Source organism: Pristiophorus japonicus, chromosome 10 (assembly GCF_044704955.1).
Source record: "Pristiophorus japonicus isolate sPriJap1 chromosome 10, sPriJap1.hap1, whole genome shotgun sequence".
Taxonomy (NCBI): Eukaryota; Metazoa; Chordata; class Chondrichthyes; family Pristiophoridae; genus Pristiophorus; species Pristiophorus japonicus.
The window spans coordinates 163,377,219-163,397,821 of NC_091986.1; the positions used below are offsets into that span (position 1 = coordinate 163,377,219).

The 20,603-nt window shown below is 47.5% G+C and overlaps 1 protein-coding gene across 4 annotated transcripts in view; it reads left to right on the top strand.

Annotated features, from left to right (window-relative positions):
* The window catches only part of wasf3b (WASP family member 3b), a 168,980-nt gene that overhangs the window by 93,538 nt on the left and 54,839 nt on the right, over window positions 1–20,603 (top strand). For all 4 annotated transcript variants that reach the window (XM_070892274.1, XM_070892278.1, XM_070892275.1 and 1 more), the window contains one exon: window positions 14,942–15,095. In XM_070892274.1, coding sequence (XP_070748375.1) covers window positions 14,942–15,095 — 154 coding nt within the window. The remainder of the gene's footprint in view (window positions 1–14,941; window positions 15,096–20,603) is intronic.

Genomic DNA, 20,603 nt, shown 5'->3' on the forward strand with positions numbered 1-20,603 from the left:
TACACTTCCCGCACATGTAGTCGTCAGGGACACTGGAAGCGTCCCTGAGTTCCCACAAAGCACAGGAAGAGCATGAAACGTGTCCGAGCTCTCCTGCCATGACTTAACCCCTAGATTAACTTAATTTGCCAACAACAATGATAAAAGATACCTACTGATAAAGGAAAAAAAAGAAAAACTACTCACCAATCACCAGCCAATCACTTACCCCCTTGGCTGTGATGTCACCCTTCGATTTCGTTCGACTTTTGAGCCTGCTCTCCCTGCACCAGCTAGCCTCCTCCGACTCCCACCATGCCTGCTCGACGACGCTGCTGCCGCTCCCCAACTGATGGGCCTTTTATAGGCCGCCTCCTCCGACTCCCGCCGCTCCTCCTCGAGGATGCCAGCACCCAGGGAAGCCATCTTTTTTGGATTGCCGTTTTGGGTGCCGGATTGCAGGCCCAGCCCAATGCTGCCCTGGTGGCCTAGTGGAGGCCATCACAGGCCTTGCAGAGTGCGCAATGGCCCTCCCCTTTAATCAAAGAGGAGCGGGTTGAAGTGGAGCATCTGCTTAGCGCTTCCTCAGCACCCCGGTTACTGCCTCCAAAGGAAGTGGAGCGCGTGAGATTGCATTCCACTTCCTTTGAGAGGTGGTAAGCCGAATTCAGCGGCGGGGGTGGGACTTCTGCAGCGGGTGCAGAAAGTCCCGCCCCAGATTGTTATTACCCCCAGTCAGGGCGCAGGGCAATTTCACCCCATGTATGCATTGCATGCTTTCCTTTTTCTCTCATCTGTCATGTTGACACAGGCTCCATATTTCAAAGCTCTGAAATTATCTTGTCTTTCACTTTGTTACTTTTGTGCAAGGGAGTGGGCTTGGAGAGAACAAGGGATGGGACAGAGCAGGAAGGTGCACAATCTTTTCTATAGAGTGAGTTCTGCTGGGAGTGTAGAAATTGGTTTCTGGTAATCGCATGACCAATGGTTAGTTAACCCCCACCCACCCCAGATGGATGTCACTTGGCCTAATCCCATCTATGGATATAATGACAGACAATGCCCACTAAAGTGAAAAACATAGTGATTGCTTGTACCCAAAATCAGGCTTCAAAACTGTGGCACTACCTCATTACATTTTTGCTGTGTTGCGCAAGTGTGAAAGATCCCAGAGGGCTGCTTTGGTTTCTCTCCTCTCTGTTCACCCCAATGAATTTACCCAGTTACTGCCCAAGCTTTTGAGATCCAGCTCTTGAGAAACACTTCCCTCATGAAAGATCATGCACGTGCAGTATTCCAAAAAATTGGGAAACAAAGGCGCCGAAATTCCCCTGTTGTGCGCCTCCCGCAGAGGCACTAACAGCTCCCGTGAAATTGCGTGGTAGTTAGCGGAGGCGTGAATCCATCAGTGCCTCGCCCACCAGTAGCACCCCGGGCCACTGCACTGGCGATGATGACATCGTGTATGGCGACCACTTTCTGTCCCCGCGGCGCGAAGCAGGCGGCACACCCATAGCGGGGCGAAAGTTAAAAGGGAGGTGCTGTGCGCACCACCATTTTTTTTCTTCCCGGCTTACCGGTCAGGCTGCTGTGTAATGTTGCCGTGGGGCCCAGGCCGCTATTGTGCAGCCCGGTAGTATGTTTCGGTGCTGGACTGTGGCAATAACACCCCCTAGCCCTGGTGGCTCAGTGGAGACCATCAAAGGGCCTGCAGAGCTCGCAGAGTCCCTCCCGGTTAAAGGAAGGGGAGGGTCATTGAAATACATCAGCGCTACATGGAGAGGCCACGTAGCACTCAGTGATGCCCCCAAGTAGCGCTCCCGATTCCGTCCCAAAAGGAAGTGGAGCGTGTGACATTGTGCTCTACTTCCTGTGAGGGGCAGTAACCCGAATTTCGCTTCTGGGGCGGGACTTCTGCGCCGGGGGCAAAATGCCTGGCTCCAGAGAGGTTACCGCCCCCAACTGAGTGATAGCCAATTTCAGCCCCAAATTCTATTTCAATAATGGGAGCTCTGTGAATGCAGCAAGACATAAGTCTGCTATTGGTAAGTGAGGAAAAGCCATGATGGAGGTAGGAGGCTCAATGAGAGCTCCTGAAGAAATAGGGCAGCAGTGATAGCTTTTCCTCATGTTTTGTTGATGTTTGTGTATTTTGCTTCAAATAATGTTAGGTATCTAACATTGCAGAATAGACCCATACATTAGTGACATCTAATAACTACTGCTGTGTTAAGGCACTTTAAAGATGTAGAAAAAGAGAAGCAACAAAAACAACAGCTTTAATGCAGTAAGTGCTGTCATAAATCGTAATCAGATGGGTTTAAATGAGGAGATAAATATGGTGCACCTGGGTGCAGATTCAGGAAAATCTTCCTTAAGAGCATAAGAAATAGGAGCAGGAATAGGCCATACAGCCCATCAATCTCAGCCGTGAATACTCATTGACTGAACATCCACTGCCCTCTAGGATAGAGAATTACAAAGATTCACAACCTCTAGGATAGAGAATTACAAAGATTCAGAACTACAAAGATTCACAACCTCTAGGATAGAGAATTACAAAGATTCAGAATGAAGAAATTTCTCTTCATCGTCGTCCTAAATGGCTGGCCCCTTATTCTGAGACTAACACCACTTGGGCTAGAATATATACATTGAAGAATGGCAGGGTTTTTTGGCGTTATTTGCAGATAACAGCCGTTTTTTAAAGCCAAAATAACGCCCAAAAAATAAGGCATAAGTTTCACCAAAAGTTTTTAAAATTTTGGTGTAGCGTTAAAATACCACCGTTTTTAAGGATGGAGATGAATTTTTTCGCGTTAAAAATAACGCCCGTTCTGGACATGCACAAAAAAAGGAAAAAAATCGCCCGTTTTTCATGTTACAGGTGTGCCCACGCTTGCGCAGTACATTTCCTGGTCGAGATCAGCCATTTTTATTTAAGTGATGTTAATTTTAAAGTTTAATATAAATGTTTTAATTAAAGTTAAGTACAAGTGTACAAATGTTTAACAACCTGCAAATTATTTTTTCAATTAAATCAAACTTGTGTAGTGTCTCATGATAATGCTATTGAATAAGCCTTCTTCTATGATAATCTAGGATAACATAAACACTCACTACATATGGCAAAGATAGAATAGCTCCCATTCTTTAAATGCCCTTAAATCTTCTTAAAAGTCCTTAAATATCCCTAAAAACGCAATATAAACTCCCTCCAAAAAAGCTCCGTTTCCCAAGATGGCACGATTTCGATCGGACTCGACCAGGTAAGGCAAGCTTTTTCAAATTGGTATTTATCACGGTCCTTAAAAATGTCCTTATTGGGGAAACTCTCAAAAACAGCATTATTATTGGTTTTGGCGCCGAGTGAGGTCACAAAAACGGTTAAAAAAAATCGTCCCTTATTTTTTAACGACGGCGTTACACCACTGGCGAAACGAGCAAAATGTCCTTAAATTTATTTAGCACTAAAAAGAACTTTAACACCAAAAAATGGAGCTAAATCGATCGTTATGGTGGCGAATTTCTAACCCATGCTTGTTCTAGATTCTCCAGGCAGGAGAAACAGCCTCTCAGCATCTGTCAAGCCCTCTAAGAATTTGATATGCTTCAGTGAGATCACCGCTCATTCTTCTAAACTCCAGAGAATATAGGCCCATTCTACTCAATCTCTCATCATAGGACAACCCCCTCAACTCAGGGATCAATCTGGCTATAATCATCCCAGGGTATTAAAAGAGATGGCGGAAGTTATAGCAGATGGATTCGTTATTATCTACCAAAATTCTCTGGACTCTGGGGAGGTACCAGCGGATTGGAAAGCAGCTAACGTAACGCCTCTGTTTAAAAAAGGGGGCAGGCAAAAGGCAGGTAACTATAGGCCGGTTAGTTTAACATCTGTAGTGGGGAAAATGCTTGAAGCTATCATTAAGGAAGAAATAGCGGGACATCTAGATAGGAATAGTGCAATCAAGCAGACGCAACATGGATTCATGAAGGGGAAATCATGTTTAACTAATTTACTGGAATTCTTTGAGGATATAACGAGCATGGTGGATAGAGGTGTACCGATGGATGTGGTGTATTTAGATTTCCAAAAGGCATTCGATAAGATGCCACACAAAAGGTTACTGCAGAAGATAAAGGTACGCATGGATAGAGAATTGGCTGGCTAACAGACACCAGAGAGTCGGGATAAATGGGTCCTTTTCGGGTTGGAAATCAGTGGTTAGTGGTGTGCCACAGGGATTGGTGATGGGACCACAACTGTTTACAATATACATAGATGACCTGGAAGAGGGGACAGAGTGTAGTGTTACAAAATTTGCAGATGACACAAAGATTAATGGGAAAGCGGGTTGTGTAGAGGACACAGAGAGGCTGCAAAGAGATTTAGATAGGTTAAGCGAATGGGCTAAGGTTTGACAGATGGAATACAATGTCGGAAAATGTGAGGTCATCCACCTTGGGAAAAAAAACAGTAAAAGGGAATATTATTTGAATGGGGAGAAATTACAACATGCTGCGGTGCAGAGGGACCTAGGGGTCCTTGTGCATGAATCCCAAAAAGTTAGTTTGCAGGTGCAACAGGTAATCAGAAAGGCGAATGGAATGTTGGCCTTCATTGCGAGCGGGATGGAGTACAAAAGCAGGGAGGTCCTGCTGCAACCGTACAGGGTATTGGTGAGGTCGCACCTGGAGTACTGTGTGCAGTTTTGGTTATCTTACTTAAGGAAGGATATACTAGCTTTGGAGGGGGTACAGAGACGATTCACTAGGCTGATACCGGAGATGAGGGGGTTACCTTATGATGATAGATTGAGTAGACTGGGTCTTTATTCGTTGGAGTTCAGAAGGATGAGGGGTGATCTTATAGAAACATTTAAAATAATGAAAGGGATAGACAAGATAGAGGCAGAGAGGTTGTTTCCACTGGTCGGGGAGGCTAGAACTATGGGGCACAGCCTCAAAATATGGGGGAGCCAATTTAAAACCGAGTTGAGAAGGAATTTCTTCTCCCAGAGGGATGTGAATCTGTGGAATTCTCTGCCGAAGGAAGCAGTTGAGGCTAGCTCATTGAATGTATTCAAGTCACAGATAGATAGATTTTTAACCAATAAGGGAATTAAGGGTTATGGGGAGCGGGTGGGTAAGTGGAGCTGAGTCCACGGCCAGATCAGCCATGATCTTGTTGAATGGCGCAGCAGGCTCGAGGGGCTAGATGGCCTACTCCTGTTCCTAATTCTTATGTTCTTATATTTCTAACTATTTGTGCCATCAGTAACAATTTTAAAAGTGGGTTCTAGAACAGAGAGACCTGGGGGTGTATGTACACAAATCTTTGAAGGTGCCAGGACAATTTGAAAAGGCTGTTTAAAAAAAGCATACGGGATCCTGGGCTTTACCAACAAAAGCATAGATTACAAAAGTGAAGAAGTTATGCTAAACCTTTATAAATCACTGGAGGCCCCAGCTGGAGTTTTGTGTTCAATTCTGGGCACCACGTTTAAAAAATGATGTCACGGCCTTAGCGAGGGTGCAGAGGAGATTTACTGGAATGATGCCAGGGATGCGGGACTTCAGTTATGTGGAGAGACTCGAGAGGCTGGGGTTGTTCCCCTTAGAGCAGGGAAGAGTAAGGGGAGATTTGATGGAGGTGTTCAAAATCATGAAGGATTTTGATAAAGTAAATAAGGAAAAACTGTTTCCAGTGGCAGAAGAGTTGGTAACCAGAGGACACAGATTTAAGGTAATTGGCAAAACATCCAGAAGCAAGATGAGGAGAACGGCCTCCCTCTGTGCTGTATCATTCTATGGGGCCGAAATTGCCCCCCGCCCGAAACGGGGCGCATGCAACACGTTTTGAGTGTTTTCACTGCCGTGGTGGTTAAGGTTTTTTTTTCAGATCCAGAAGTCACTCTTAATGGGGATGGAAGTTGGGGTGGTGAGTGCAGCAGAGGGGCGGAAATTAGGAGGGGGAGTGTATTGACCGCCGTGATGACGGCATCACAGCGCGCATCACCATGGCTCTCCCCTTCACTTAAAGGGGGCATAATTATCGGGCCAACAAAATAAAACATGGCGGCAGCGGCAGTCGGTCCTCCCCTTTAAGGGGAGCTGTGCCGCCATTGCAGAAGGTCTCAGCCTCACTGGACCGCCGTGAAAAAGCTTGTTTTGGCACCGCCAGGCAGGCCGAAGATTTTCACGGCGAAATTTTGCTGTTGGGAGGGGTAGATTGGCGGTGCGCACTGTGTGATGATGCACTTAGCACGGATCGGCAGCAGTGGAGCTGTAAGGGGGGAGCAGGGCACTGCCGGGATAACACTGGAGCGGAATTTTGATAATGGCGGCCATTACACGAAAAGTCAGCGGCCATTGTACTCCGCTGCGTGGCCACCGCTTTCCGGTATTAAGAGGCCTTCAGGAAAGGGGCAATTTCGGCCCCTATGATTCTATGCTAAGTCTTACTGCATAGGTGTATTATCTTATTTAATCTTGACCTTGGTATGTACTGCCTCTTGGAGTAGACGGAGAATGTGGTTGGATTCCCATGTGATCTCTGAAGTAGTATATTATAGTTAAGGGGTAACTGTTAGTTTAAGTGGCACATTATACCACTCATGGCATTCAAGGGAACAGGTTTCATTTCAGGCAAGACTCAGGTCCAGAAATTCAATTGCGTAGTGCTCGTTGTTTGGGCGCTACAAGTGCCATTTTGGTTTGAAAATGGAATCCGAGCTGCGCGTACACAATTATGGTGCGGACCGAACTGGACACCATCTTGGTGAGAGCGGCGCTGCAGGGGTGCGCCAAAAGTATGTAGAGTAGGCAGATCGTGACATCAATCGGTGTGTAACGCTGATTGGATGCCAGCGCTGCCATCTTTGTCCTCAATGCTGGAAGTACCGCTCTATGTTAACCTCGCAGTAGCTGCAAGAACCCCCCCCACCAGCGATATTGAAAGGGATCATCAACCACTCTCAGGTCAGTTGCTGATTAATTTCTACTAGTTTTCTAAGTATGTGGAAGTGTTTGCAGCTTTCTAGGGTTGTTTAAAGTTCGTGAGGTGACAGGGAGCGGTACTGTAAGTGGAGAAGGCCTTGCTTCTGACTTCTCTTCCCTCAACCTGAGTCAGGACTAGCGTGTGAAACACCTGTGCTTTACGACGGAGGTGCTCACAGAACTCTGCCATCTCTTGCCACCAGACCTGCATCCTCACACCAGGGCAAGGACAGCGTTGCCAGTGGCTGTGAAGGTGACTGTGGCTCGGAATCCTTCCAAGCTGGAGCAGGCAACATCTGTAATATCTCCCAGTTTGCCATCCACTGCAACATAACAAAGGCTCTTTATGCCAGGAGAGGTGATTTCATTGTCTTCTCTCTGAGCAAGCAGACTTTGCCAGGATAGCGGTCTTCCAGATTGTACAGGGCGCCATCGACTGGTGGCTTTGTGGGCACCGTATCTAAATGCTGAGAAGTACCGCAAAGGTTACCACTTGCTGAATGTGCAGTTGGTGAGCGACCATGCTCAGCACATCCTAATGGTGAATGCCCGGTATCCAGGCAGCAGTCATGATGCTTTTATTCTGTGCCAGTCTGCCGTCCCCTTACTCTTTGAGCCACAGGGTAGCTACTGGGTGACAAGGACTTTCCGCTGACCACCTAGTTCATGACTCTGCTTTGCAACCCAACCCCACGTGGGCAGCATGCATACAATGAGAGCCATGCTCCTTTATGGAATCTGACAGAGCAAACCATTGGCGTCCTTAAACAACGCTTCCTCTGCCTGGACCGCTCTGAAGGAGCCCTGTAATACTCACAGAATACGTCTCAGATTTGTTGTGGTCTGCTGCATACTCCACAACCTCACCATCATAAGGGCACAGCCCTTGCCACCAGGTCTATGGTGACCAGCGGAGGAGGAGGAAGTGGAAGAGGAGGAAGCAGAAGGGAGGAGGCAACCCAGCCAGCCCCTTTCTGCCCGGGCTGTCCATGGTCAATTCATCCGACTGCAGTACGAGTGAACGCAACCCCAATTCCCCAATCAACAATAGTCCCACACCTTACCTTCCCTCTGTTACTGACTATCACTGCATCCTCTTGGCCAATATGCTGAAATAAAAGCCACCACAAAAGAAACACTCTAATCCAACTTTATCCATCAATCCATAAAATATAACCTAACAAAGTCAACTAATCACCCATGCTCATTCTCTTAATGCCTGCCTTCAGTGTGCCTTTGCCTGTCCTAGTGCTCCTACGAAGTGCAACCTCAGTAGTTGCAGCATGACTGATGGAAGGCTGCTGACTTTCAATGGGGGAGACTGCAGTTGGCCTTGCAGGATGACCCCAAGCATCTCTGAGCCTCCAAGGCCGGCTGTAGATTGCACCACCTTGGCATGGAAGGCTGCAGTCTGTGCTGCCTGGGTGACAAGCAACAGCAAGGGCACTGGTGGAATGGCAATGGTGGGAGGACGATTGCTGTCATCCTGAGAGAAGGCAGTAAGTCCGTCCTCCACGGAGCCGCTGCCACTCCCCAGGGCGGCGCCTCAGCATTCCTAGACAACTGTTGGAGGACAGATTGCTGGACTGCTGTGACACCCTACAAGCCCTTTCCACACTGGTAAACCCAGCCACGATGGCAGCAGTCTGAACTTGTGTGGCAGCAAGCTGAGCTTTCATGACTTCAGTATGAACTTCCACCTCAGCACTCAGACGTTGGATGACTTGTGCTTGTGCTCCAATGGAAGCTGAGACATTAGACGCAGCATGATGGTTGAGTCGACAAGTGCTAATGGATCTACCCATCCCTTCCATGCTGAAAAGGATGGGCTCCAAGCACTGCACAAAGTCCTATGCAAGGTTGGTGCCAGACTCCTCCATGCTCCTTGGCATTGCACTGCTTTCTGGCAGGCCCGCCAATGCACCAAGCATATCATTGCATTCTTCTGTAGGCCACCCCTTCGAAGTCTCACCTGAGTCCTCGGCAACAGAACTCGTGTGCGACCTCGCTGTCCGGGAACCTGGCACCTGCACTACCCATTCCCCCTGCTCTGGCTGTAGCCCAGGTAACTCACCATATGCAAGTCCCACCTCTAAGCTACCCTCTAAACTGCATGGTGCCAGTATCTGAGCTGATCTTCTCCTTCTTCTCTTTCTCCTTCTCTCTCTTCTCCCTCTTCTTCTTGTACAACCACTGACTGGACAGGTTGGATTTCTTGGATATCTGAAATGAGTGAGGCACAAGGGTAGGGTTGTGGTGAGGGTGTGGGGGGAAGCAAGAGGTGCATGCTTACACCATGTGCAGATTATAAATCAGAAGAGATTGTGGGATATGGGAAGAAAGATAACGTATGAGTATACCGGGATCTTGTACTCTTTCAGCTTCGCCTCTGGCCACAGGCTCAACCAGTCTTCTCTCAAGAATTGCCAGCACCATCTCCTGTAAGGGGCAAGGTAAGGCAGGTGAGCATGTCCCCTGCTGGTTAGGTTCTGCTGGCGCTGGTTACGTACCACCTTTTCCTGCAAGAGAAAGGGAAGTGTGTCGATAAGTGTGGTGCAAAGTGTTTGGGTGATGTGCCTGTCATGGTTGAAACTGTGAGATGTGAGTGCGAGAACTGGTTGGCAGACAGGAAGCAGAGAGTCGGGATAAACGGGTCCTTTTCAAAATGGCAGGCAATGACTAGTGAGGTGCTGCAGGGCTCAGTCCTGGGACCCCAGCTCTTTACAATGTACATTAATGATTTAGATGAAGGAATTGAGTGTAATATCTCCAAGTTTGCAGATGACACTAAGCTGGGTGGCGGTGTGAGCTGTGAGGAGGACGCTAAGAGGCTGTAGGGTGACTTGGACAGGTTAGGTGAGTGGGCAAAAGCATGGTAGATGCAGTATAATGTGGATAAATGTGAGGTTATCCACTTTGGTGGCAAAAACACAAAGGCAGAATATTATCTGAATTGACAAAGAACATTCCAGAAGTTTACAGACAATTTTAGAAGTATGCTGTACAATACATAGCCATGATCCTCACTTTGAGGATTTTGATCAACTCAATTGAGCTTTGGATAACAGATCTTTTTAAAACAAAAAACAAACTTTACAATACGAGAACATCCGGCATCATTAGCAGGGTTTAGTAACAAAGTCTTCAATGGCACTTCTTACAATTTTAGGAAAAGGGGAGGTGCAACGAGACCTAGGTGTCATGGTACATCAGTCATTGAAAGTTGGCATGCAGGTACAGCAGGCGGTGAAGAAGGCAAATGGTATGTTGGCCTTCATAGCTAGGGGATTTGAGTATAGGAGCAGGGAGGTCTTACTGCAGTTGTACAGGGCCTTAGTGAGGCCTCACCTGGAATATTGTGTTCAGTTTTGGCCTCCTAATCTGAGGAAGGACGTTCTTGCTATTGAGGGAGTGCAGCGAAGGTTCACCAGACTGATTCTCGGGATGGCAGGACTGACAAATGAGGAAAGACTGGATCGAATGAGCCTGTATTCACTGGAGTTTAGAAGGATGAGAGGGGATCTTATAGAAACATATAAAATTCTGACAGGACTGGACAGGTTAGATGCAGGAAGAATGTTCCTGATGTTGGGGACGTCCAAAACCAGGGGACATAGTCTAAGGATAAGGGGTAAGCCATTTAGGACTGAGATGAGGAGAAACTTCTTCACTCAGAGAGTTGTTAACCTGTGGAATTCCCTACCACAGAGAGTTGTTGATGCCAGTTCATTGGATATATTCAAGAGGGAGTTAGATATGGCCCTTACGGCTAAAGGGATCAAGGGGTATGGAGAAAGCAGGAAAGGGGTACTGAGGTGAATGATCAGCCATGATCTTATTGAATGTGGTGCAGGCTCGAAGGGCCGAATGGCTTACTCCTGCACCTATTTTCTATGTTTCAATGTGAAGCTTGCAGCAGTGGTATGTGTGTGAGATGAAGCTATGAATGTGAGGTATCGAGTCGTGTTTGGTAGAAATTGTTGGGAGGTGAGTGATGGGGGTGTGCTGCATTGAGCTTCATTAAACTTCTTCCTGCACTGCATCCACGTCCTCAGGGCAATGTTGCTGGAATTCACCATATTAGCCACCTGTTCCCATTTTACTTTTGCCTGTTGCCTGTAGGGCCTCTAGGCCCCCTATGGAAAGAGAACCTCACTCCTCAAATTGTCCTCCTGCACCAAGGCATCCAGTGTTGCATCGGAGAACCTTGGTGCGCGCTCTCTCTCCTGTTGTGCCATCATGATTTGAGTTTTTTCACAGCGAGTTGAATGATGATCTGCAGGCAGAATGCAATTCCCCTTTTTAAGAGGTAAAGGATACCTTTAATTGGTGCTAGCCTCGCATGAACTTGAGCCCCCTGCTGACCGTTCAGCCACTCAGCTGCGCATTCAGCACTAGGCCGAACATCAAATTCATGCAAATGAGCAGGCAGCACAAAGTTTACATGCTGCCTGCAGCCCTCTGAACAGGTGTGGGTTGCTCGCGCATTGCGATCCCAGCGCCCGTTTTTGGGGGCAAACCAGTTTCTAGGTCTCAGTCTTTTTATGGAAACTTCCCTCTTTGCTGTGAGCACAGGTATTGGGAGAAAGCTTAAACTGTAATGGCGGAATAAAGGCAAAAGGCAAAAATTAGAGGGGGCAAAATTGCCTCTTTTTATAGTCTCATCAGTGCCTCCTAGGGTGCTAACTGTTATGTATGCAATAAAGGTTCAAACAGAGTACTGTTTAACTAAGCAAGGTACAACCTTGCTTCTGCTTTATTTTGGCCCAAAGTGTCTGACTCACAAAATGGCTGGCCTTTTATATCAGAGCAGCACCATGCTGCGTGTTGCTCAGTGGCCTCCAGCCACTGAGTACAGTCCATACACTTCCCCCCCCCCGGCATCTCGGATTGCGTATCCGGATCTGCGCTAGTCTGGCTTTTGTCCTCCACGTGGTGTGTCGCAGCATGCTTGCTCATTGCGGACACTTGCGCTGGAGATGCCCCGCTCTCAGACAGCCTTTGTAGCTATATTGCTTCAATTGACACTGCTGGTGCCGATGATTTCCCCCACAACGCCAACATGGAGAAGTCTGATACATTCCCGCTGGTGGACTTTGGGCAGCCACAGGTTTCACGAACGCAGCTGGAGAGGGCCTGCCATGTGCCGCTTTGCCGAACACCGAATCAATCGCATTTACAGTAATTGCCGAGGTTCGGTTCTTCACCGCTATTTGCTTTAGATTCCTGTCCGTCGTCATACATGATTGAACGATCTGGATGGCAGACAGGAAGCAGAGAGTTGGGATAAACGGGTCGTTTTCAGAATGGCAGGCTGTGACTAGTGCGGTGCCGCAGGGCTCAGTGCTGGGACCCCAGCTCTTTACAATATACATTAATGATTTAGATGAAAGAATTGAGTGTAATATCTCCAAGTTTGCAGATGACACTAAGCTGGGTGGCGGTGTGAGCTGTGAGGAGGACGCTAAGAAGCTGCAGGGTGACTTGGACAGGTTAGGTGAGTGGGCAAATGCATGGCAGATGCAGTATAATGTGGATAAATGTGAGGTTATCCACTTTGGTGGCAAAAACACGAAGGCAGAATATTATCTGAATGGCGGCAGATTAGGAAAAGGGGAGGTGCAACGAGACCTGGGTGTCATGGTTCATCAGTCATTGAAAGTTGGCATGCAGGTACAGCAGGTGGTGAAGAAGGCAAACGGTATGTTGGCCTTCATAGCTAGGGGATTTGAGTATAGGAGCAGGGAGATCTTACTGCAGTTGTACAGGGCCTTGGTGAGGCCTCACGTGGAATATTGTGTTCAGTTTTGGTCTCCTAATCTGAGGAATGAAGTTCTTGCTATTGAGGGAGTACAGCGAAGGTTCACCAGACTGATTCCCGGGATGGCAGGACTGACAAATGAGGAGAGACTGGATCGAATGGGCCTGTATTCACTGGAGTTTAGAAGGATGAGAGGGGATCTTATAGAAACATATAAGATTTTGATGGGACTGGACAGGTTAGATGCGGGAAGAATGTTCCCAATGTTCAGGAAGTCCAGAATCAGGGGACACAGTCTAAGGATAAGGGGTATGCCATTTAGGACTGAGATGAGGAGAAACTTCTTCACTCAGAGAGTTGTTAACCTGTGGAATTCCCTACCGCAGAGAGTTGTTGATGCCAGTTCATTGGATATATTCAAGAGGGAGTTAGATATGGCCCTTACGGCTAAAGGGATCAAGGGGTCTGGAGAGAAAGCAGAAAAGGGGTACTGAGGGAATGATAAGCCATGATCTTATTGAATGGTGGTGCAGGCTCAAAGGGTACTCCTGCACCTATTTTCTATGTTTCTATGTTTTTAAGTCCGACTCCTCTACCGGCAGAAATTTGCGCAGGATCACCTCGTGGTTGATACTTATAACAAAGAAGTCCCCCAGCATGTCTGCCAACACCGTCCCAAACTTGCACGGTCCCGCTAGACGTGTCAGGTCAGCAACGAATTCTGCCGGGCTCCGATCGAACGTGTGTATAAAATCTGTATCTCGAGATGATGATGCCGTCGTCTGGCTTAAGGTGCTCCCATGCCAATGTATACAACTCCTCGTACGTTTTCTCTGTTGGATCACTAGGCATGAGTAGATTCTTTATCAGACTGTAGATCTTTGAACCGCACACAGTGAAGAACACAGCCCGGCGCCAATCTGCATCATCGACCCCCTCCATTTTGTTGGCCACGAAGTTCTCGTTCAAACGGTTTACAAAGTCTGCCCAATCTTCTCCCTCCACGAATCGCTCTAAAAATCCAATCGTGCTCATTTTGCAAACAAAGGTTCTTGTATTCTCGTCGCCAACTGTTATGTATGCAATAAAGGTTCAAACTGAGTACTGTTTAACTAAGCAAGGTACAACCTTGCTTCTGCTTTATTTTGGCCCAAATTGTCTGGCTTGCCTTTTATACTAGAGCAGCACCATGTGCTTGCTGCTCAGTGGCCTCCAGCAGTGGCACCATCTGGTGGCTACAAACAGCATGTACTTACATGACACTAATAAGACACTTTTTGCCCGGGGGTGGGGGCACACCGCCTCCCGGGAAATTGCCCAGGAGTTTGCAGAGGAGCTGCCACAGCAGTGGTGTGCTCCGGGTTGCCGCGCAACCGGCAATTACATCATCGACGTACATGGCGAATTCTCACCGCCCCACACCGACCCCTTAACGCCCCGTGGAGGAAATTGCCCCACGTGCCACGAGGCTGGCGCGAGCTACTTTCAACGCCAGCTTCACAGGTTGCGAAGCTGGCCGACATCCGCTATTGGGGTGGTGCTTAAAGTGGAGGCGCCAGCGCCACGGGCCACCATCTTTTTTTGTCGGCCTACTCTCGGGTCGGCTCAACGATGGTGACCCTAGCCTGGTTCAGGCCACCATCGTGCAGCCCGGCACTCTGTCTTGGGTGCTGGGCTGCTGGCCTGGTCGCACGCTGCTCTGGTGGCCTAGTGGAGGCCATCAGAGGCCTTTCAGAGTGCGCAGCGGCCCTCCACTTTAATCGAAGGGGAGGGGCGTTGAAGTGTGCCAGCGCTACGCATGTGAAATGTATGTCTAGATATTCTGCTTCCTTCAGCGCCCCAGTTACCACCCCCAAAGGAAATGGAGCGCGGGAGATTGCGCTCCGCTTCCTTTGAGGGGTGGTAAGGGCAATTCCATGCCAGGTGCGGGCCTTCTGCACCAGGAGCCCCCAATCGGGACACAAAGCAATTTCTGCCCCCAGAGTGTGTGAACTGAAAAATCTTGACTTTTTTTTACTTTGACTCCTTATAATAATCAATACATTTTAAAGTTTTACAGATGTATGAAAATTAAAGTAAAATATGTACATTTTGAAAACTATAAAGGTTTTTCAGTATACCAGAGATTAGTGTACTGCATTCATTGTAATTTTAGATATTGAATACAAGGCTTTAATATGAACTATTGTTGTGTAGTTTCTTTACAAGATATTAACATGAGGAAAGCTTTCAAGAGCTCTACAATACAAGACCAACAGGTTGTTTCAAAGAGTTCAACTCCAAACCCAGTGCTGGAAATGTATGCTAAGAGTGATAAACCACCTCCACTGGACATCCTTTCGCCGTACAGGTACGAATGTGAAATGTATGCCTAGATATTCTGCTTTTGCAGATTTGGGGACATCTTTGGTGTAAGCTGTACCCCTGATGCCAGCTGATTTCTAGCCTCAAGTAATTTATTGTTTTGGCATGCACCCTAGATCCTCAGAGGCCTTCCATTGCATTCCAATTGTTGGTAGCCTCACTGCTACCAGTGGAAATGCAATACATTTTTAAACATTTAAACAGAAATGGCAGGGGAGAGCAAGAGGTGCAAGATCAGCTCGGGTTATATTTTCCAATCAAGTCTGCCTCAGTTATACCAGGGAGCAGAACTTTAACTGAAAATCTTGGTCATGATTTATACAACAGATCACATGAATTGTAGAAGTAAAATTAAAATGCAAATGCTGGTAATCTGAAATAAAAACATGCTGGAGGTTGCTCAGTATCCATCCAGCGATGCCCATACCCCGAGGATGAAAAAAAGGAATTTGAAAGAGAAAGACAGATTAACCTATAAAACACACTTCTGGAGCCTGACTTTGTCACTTTGGTGAAGGGTTATGCGCGAAACATTAATCTCCCTTTCTCTTCAAGTTGCTGATTGACCCTGCAGTCCATCTGCAACATTTTTGTGTTGACTTCACATGTGCGAGAGGTTCTGCAGTCCTTAAGTCCCATTCACCATGGAGATCATAACCAGTAGAAATCTGGTACAGTTTTTCAAGTCTCAATGTAAACAGCTGGAGTTCGCAAGTTAGGTACAGATGAGGAATGCCATTCAGTTCATCCTAATTCATGCATCTGGAAAGAACCTGTTGCCCTCTTAGCATCTTGTTATTTCTTAAATGATTTCAAGGCTTTTGCTTCTCTGCATTACCTCGAGAGATTGAATTTCTCCCTTGTGTTTTATTGACCAGAATTTGATTGCAGTCCAGTTTAGGAATAACTTCCTCTAATTTTCGTTGTGCTGTTTTGACTGTATAATTCAGCTTGAGCCCTTAGCTATTTCAACATAATATCACGGTTATGTCACTCACTTTTTTTTCCTATGTGCAATACTTTACACTTGTCCATATTAAATTTCATCTGCCACTGTTCTGTTCACTCACATTTTATCTATCTCAATTTGTAAATCTCTGGCTGACTTCTCAGATTCAAGTGCCCCACCGCCAAGTATGGTATTACAGGTTGAGCGTCTGAAATCCGGAGTTCCAAAATTCGGAATGTTCCGGAATCCGGACACTCGGCTGATCCGTGGCGGGGTCGTCTGCAAACCGGAAAATGTTCCGAAATCCATATTCCCCCCGCCTCGGCAGCCCGGCTTTGCCCTGGCCCTCGGCGGCTCAATCTCGCCCCGGCCCTCAGCAGCCTGACCTAGCTCCGGCCCAACCTCGCACCGGCCCTCGGCGGCCCGATCTCGCCACGGCCCAACCTCGACTCGGCGGCCCGATCTCGCTCCGGCCCTCGGCGGCCCGATCTCGCCCCGGCCCTCGGCGGCCCGATCTCGCTCCGGCCCTCGGCGGCCTGATCTCGCCCCGGCCCTCGGCGGCCCGATCCCGCCCCGGCCCTCGGCGGCCTGATCTCGCCCCGGCTCTCGGCGGCCCAACCTCGCCCCGGCCCAACCGTGGCCCAACCTCGCCCTGGCCCTCGGCGGCCCGATCTCGCCCCGGCTCTCGGCGGCCCAACCTCGCCCCGGCCCAACCGTGGCCCAACCTCGCCCCGGCCCTCGGCGGCCCGATCTCGCCCCGGCCCTCGGCGGCCCAACCTCGCCCCGGCCCAACCGTGGCCCAACCTCGCCCCGGCCCTCGGCAGCCCGATCTCGCCCCGGCCCTCGGCGGCCCGACCCCGCCCCGGCCCAACCTCGCCCCGGCCCTCGGCGGCCCGATCTCGCCCCGGCCCTCGGCGGCCCGATCTCGCCCCGGCCCAACCGTGGCCCAACCTCGCCCCGGCCCTCGGCGGCCCAATCTCGCCCCGGCCCTCGGCGGCCCGATCTCGCCCCGGCCCTCGGCGGCCCAACCTTGCCCCGGCCCAACCGTGGCCCAACCTCGCCCCGGCCCTCGGCGGCCCGATCTCGCCCCGGCCCAACCGTGGCCCAACCTCGCCCCGGTCCTAGGCGGCCCGATCTCGCCGCGGTCCTCAGCAGCCCAATCTCGCCCCGGCCCTCGGCGGCCTGATCTCGCCCCGGCCCGACATTGCCCCAGCCCTACCTCGCCCCAGCCCTCAGCAGTCCTCTCGCCCCGGCCCTCAGCAGCCCGACCTCGCCCCGGCCCTCGGCAGCCCGACCTCGCTCCGGCCCGACATCGCCCTAGCCCTACCTCGTCCCAGCCCTCGGCGGCCCGACCTCGTTCTGGCCTTTGGTGACCCGACCTCCAGCCCGACTTCACCGCGACTTCGCCCGCCCCAACCTGGCTGCGACTTCGCGCGTCCCGACTTCGCCCCGGCCCTTGGTGGCCCGACCTCTCCCCGGCCCGACTTCGCCCCGGCCCCAGCCCCAGCCTCCCACCCCCCTCCATCCCCCTTACCTGGGCGGGCCGACCTCATCCCCTTGCCTCGGCTGCCTGACCCCACCTACCTCGGCCCAGGCAAAGACGTTTCAAAATCCGGAAATACTCGGAATCCGGAACGGCCTCAGTCCGAAGATTTCGGGATTTCAGACGCTCAACCTGTATTTGCAAATTTGACCAGATTGCAATAAGCGTCTGAATCTAAATTGTTTATGTAAATATCTGTGGATCCCTTGGAACTCCACTCAGCACTTTGTCCCACCCTAACAAGTAACCTGCGGTATCCTACCCTACCACAAATTTCTTATCCATTCCAAAATTTAACTTGTATCCCTGACATTTTAAACTTAATTAGCAGTCTTTTTGTGTGAAACTTTGTCAATGGCTTTTTGGAAGTCTGGGTACACTTTGTTATAGGGTTTTTCATGTCACTTCCTCAAAATGCCAAGGATTTTACTCAGCAAGATCTACCTCTTGTTAGCTGCTTTTTACTTGTCTTTTTATTATTTAGTTAGACCTCAAGTTTACCATTCAGCATTATAACTTTCCTCTTGGACCCCTGAATTCAGACAATTGGATTGTAAAACTTTAAGTCTAATACAAATGCCAAAATCTCACATTTTATGTCATGGGGTACATACATATACCTTGATGTAAATTGCAGTGTGTACTGATTTATTTTTGTCCAGTATTATGAATAGCCTACTGATGGTCACTGTATTGGCTCACACATGAAGCATGACCACTTGTGCGATGTTCTGGAGGGTAGTTGGAGGCCATGGAACTCCAACCCAGCATGATTCAGCATCTTCAGAAGAAGTAGGGAGAAAATTGGAGTTGCTTGAAGAATGTGATGCCCTTTTAAAAACTGCTTGGCTCAAATTTTACATTAATGGTATGGCAAAACAATCTTCACAGTTTTGCAAGTCAGCATTTAATTCAGTCACAAAGGGTTCACATCTAGTCAGTCTAGTTTAGTTTTGTTCTTATGATAATCAGCATCTACTTGATTCACATCTGACAGAAATTGAGATAGTTGTACTCAAGAGCAGTGATGTGTTTTCTTTTATAAACTTAACCCGGGTGCTTACAACTTTTCTATTATGTTAGTACCTTGAAATTGAAGTTCACTTGGAATTTATTTCTAGTGGGAAATGAAGCAGATTCACAATTTTACGAATGTCTTTCTGCATGCATTGGTCAGCCTTTTTATAGAAATATCTATTATAATGATTTCAAACCCAGTTGTGAGCTTATTGAAAGTACTGCTAATGGAATGACAATTCTTGTCATATTCAGCCGCTTGATATTAGCTGGAGACTGCAAACATTTCTTAGGCAGTGAAATTTAGGATTTAGCTTTGCTTCTGAACTAAATTCAACATTTTTTGAGTGATTCAATTCGGAAGATCTCAATACTATGATTGTGTATCTGTTATCAAGCTTGCCAATTAAAGGGGAAGAAAGTCTGAGGCAATACACATTTAATTGGAAAAGATATTTAGGCTGTTTAAGATTAATAAGCTATTTAAGTTGATCATTTATCTTGAATGCATTTAACTAGTGTGTGTAATTAACTGAACCTAATCAATCAATAGTTTTTAACAAATAAGCATTTCTAGCAACTCCATTTTGGTTTAAAAAATGTAGAATTAATTTTTAGTTCAAAACTTTCATTAGTTCTGCTACAAATGGTAAAATCACCTAATTATTTGAAACGTTAGTGATGTGTGTTATTCATTTAAAGGGGCACTGCCTTCATGGAAAAAATAAACCAAAATCTATTTTGGTTTGTTCATAAATACATAGTTCATTGAGGTAAATCTTGTTTAAGAAGCATCAATCCATCACTGGCATAATTGTGACAAAATTAACTCTATCAACATAACCCTCTATTCCATTTCCCCCATATATTTATATTTCCTCCCCTTAAATGCATCTATACAATTTGCCTCAACTACTCCCTGTGTTAGTGATTTCCACATTCTCACCACTCCCTGGATAAAGAAGTTTCTTCTGAATTCTCTATTTGATTTCTTGGTGACTATCTTATATTGATGGCCACTAGTTATGCTCTTCCCCAAAAGTGCAAACACTCTCTCTATATCTAATCTCTCTAAACCTTTCATAATTTTAAAGACCTCAATCAGCCCTCTTTTGTCAAGCGAAAAGGGACCTAGCCTGTTCATCCTATCCTGATGGGTATACCCTCACATTTCTAGTATCTATCTTGTAAATCTACTCCTTACCCCCTCCAGTGCCTCTATATCCTTTTTATACTATGGTGACCAGAACTGTACGCAGTACTCTTAAGTATGGTCTAACCAAGGTTTGATACAGGTTTAGCATAACTTTCCCTACTTTTCAATTCCATACCTCTAGAAATAAACCCTAGTGCCTGGTTTGCTTTTTTATGGCCTTGTTAACCTATGTCGCTATTTTTAATGATTTGTGTATTTGTACTCCGAGATCCCTATGCTCCTCTACCCCACCCAGACTCGCACCCTCCAAGTAATAAGTGACCTTCCTATTTTTCCTACCAAAATGTAATACTTCACATTTATCTGTGTTGAAATTCATTTGCCAACTATATGCCCATTCTGCAAGTTTATTAATGTCTTCCTGTAATTTGTTGCAGTCCTCCTCAGTATTAACTATCCCCCCCCCAAATTTGGTGTCATCTGCAAATTTAGAAATTGTTTTTGATTCCAAGGTCTAAATAGTTAATATAAATTGTGAACATCAGTGCTGATCCCTATGGAACACCATTACCCACCTTCTCTCACTGTGCCCCCACTCTCTGCTTTCTGTCTTGAAGCCAGCTAGCTATCCATTCTACTACTTGTCCCCTGACTCTGCATTCTTTGACCTTATTCATTTGTTTATTATGGGGTATCTTATTGAAGGCCTTTTGAAAATCTAGATAAATTACATCTAATGTATTATCTGTGTCTATTCTCTCTGTTAACTCTTCAAAAAATTCAATGAGGTTGGTCAAGCAAGACTTTCCCTTTTGAAATCCGTGCTTAT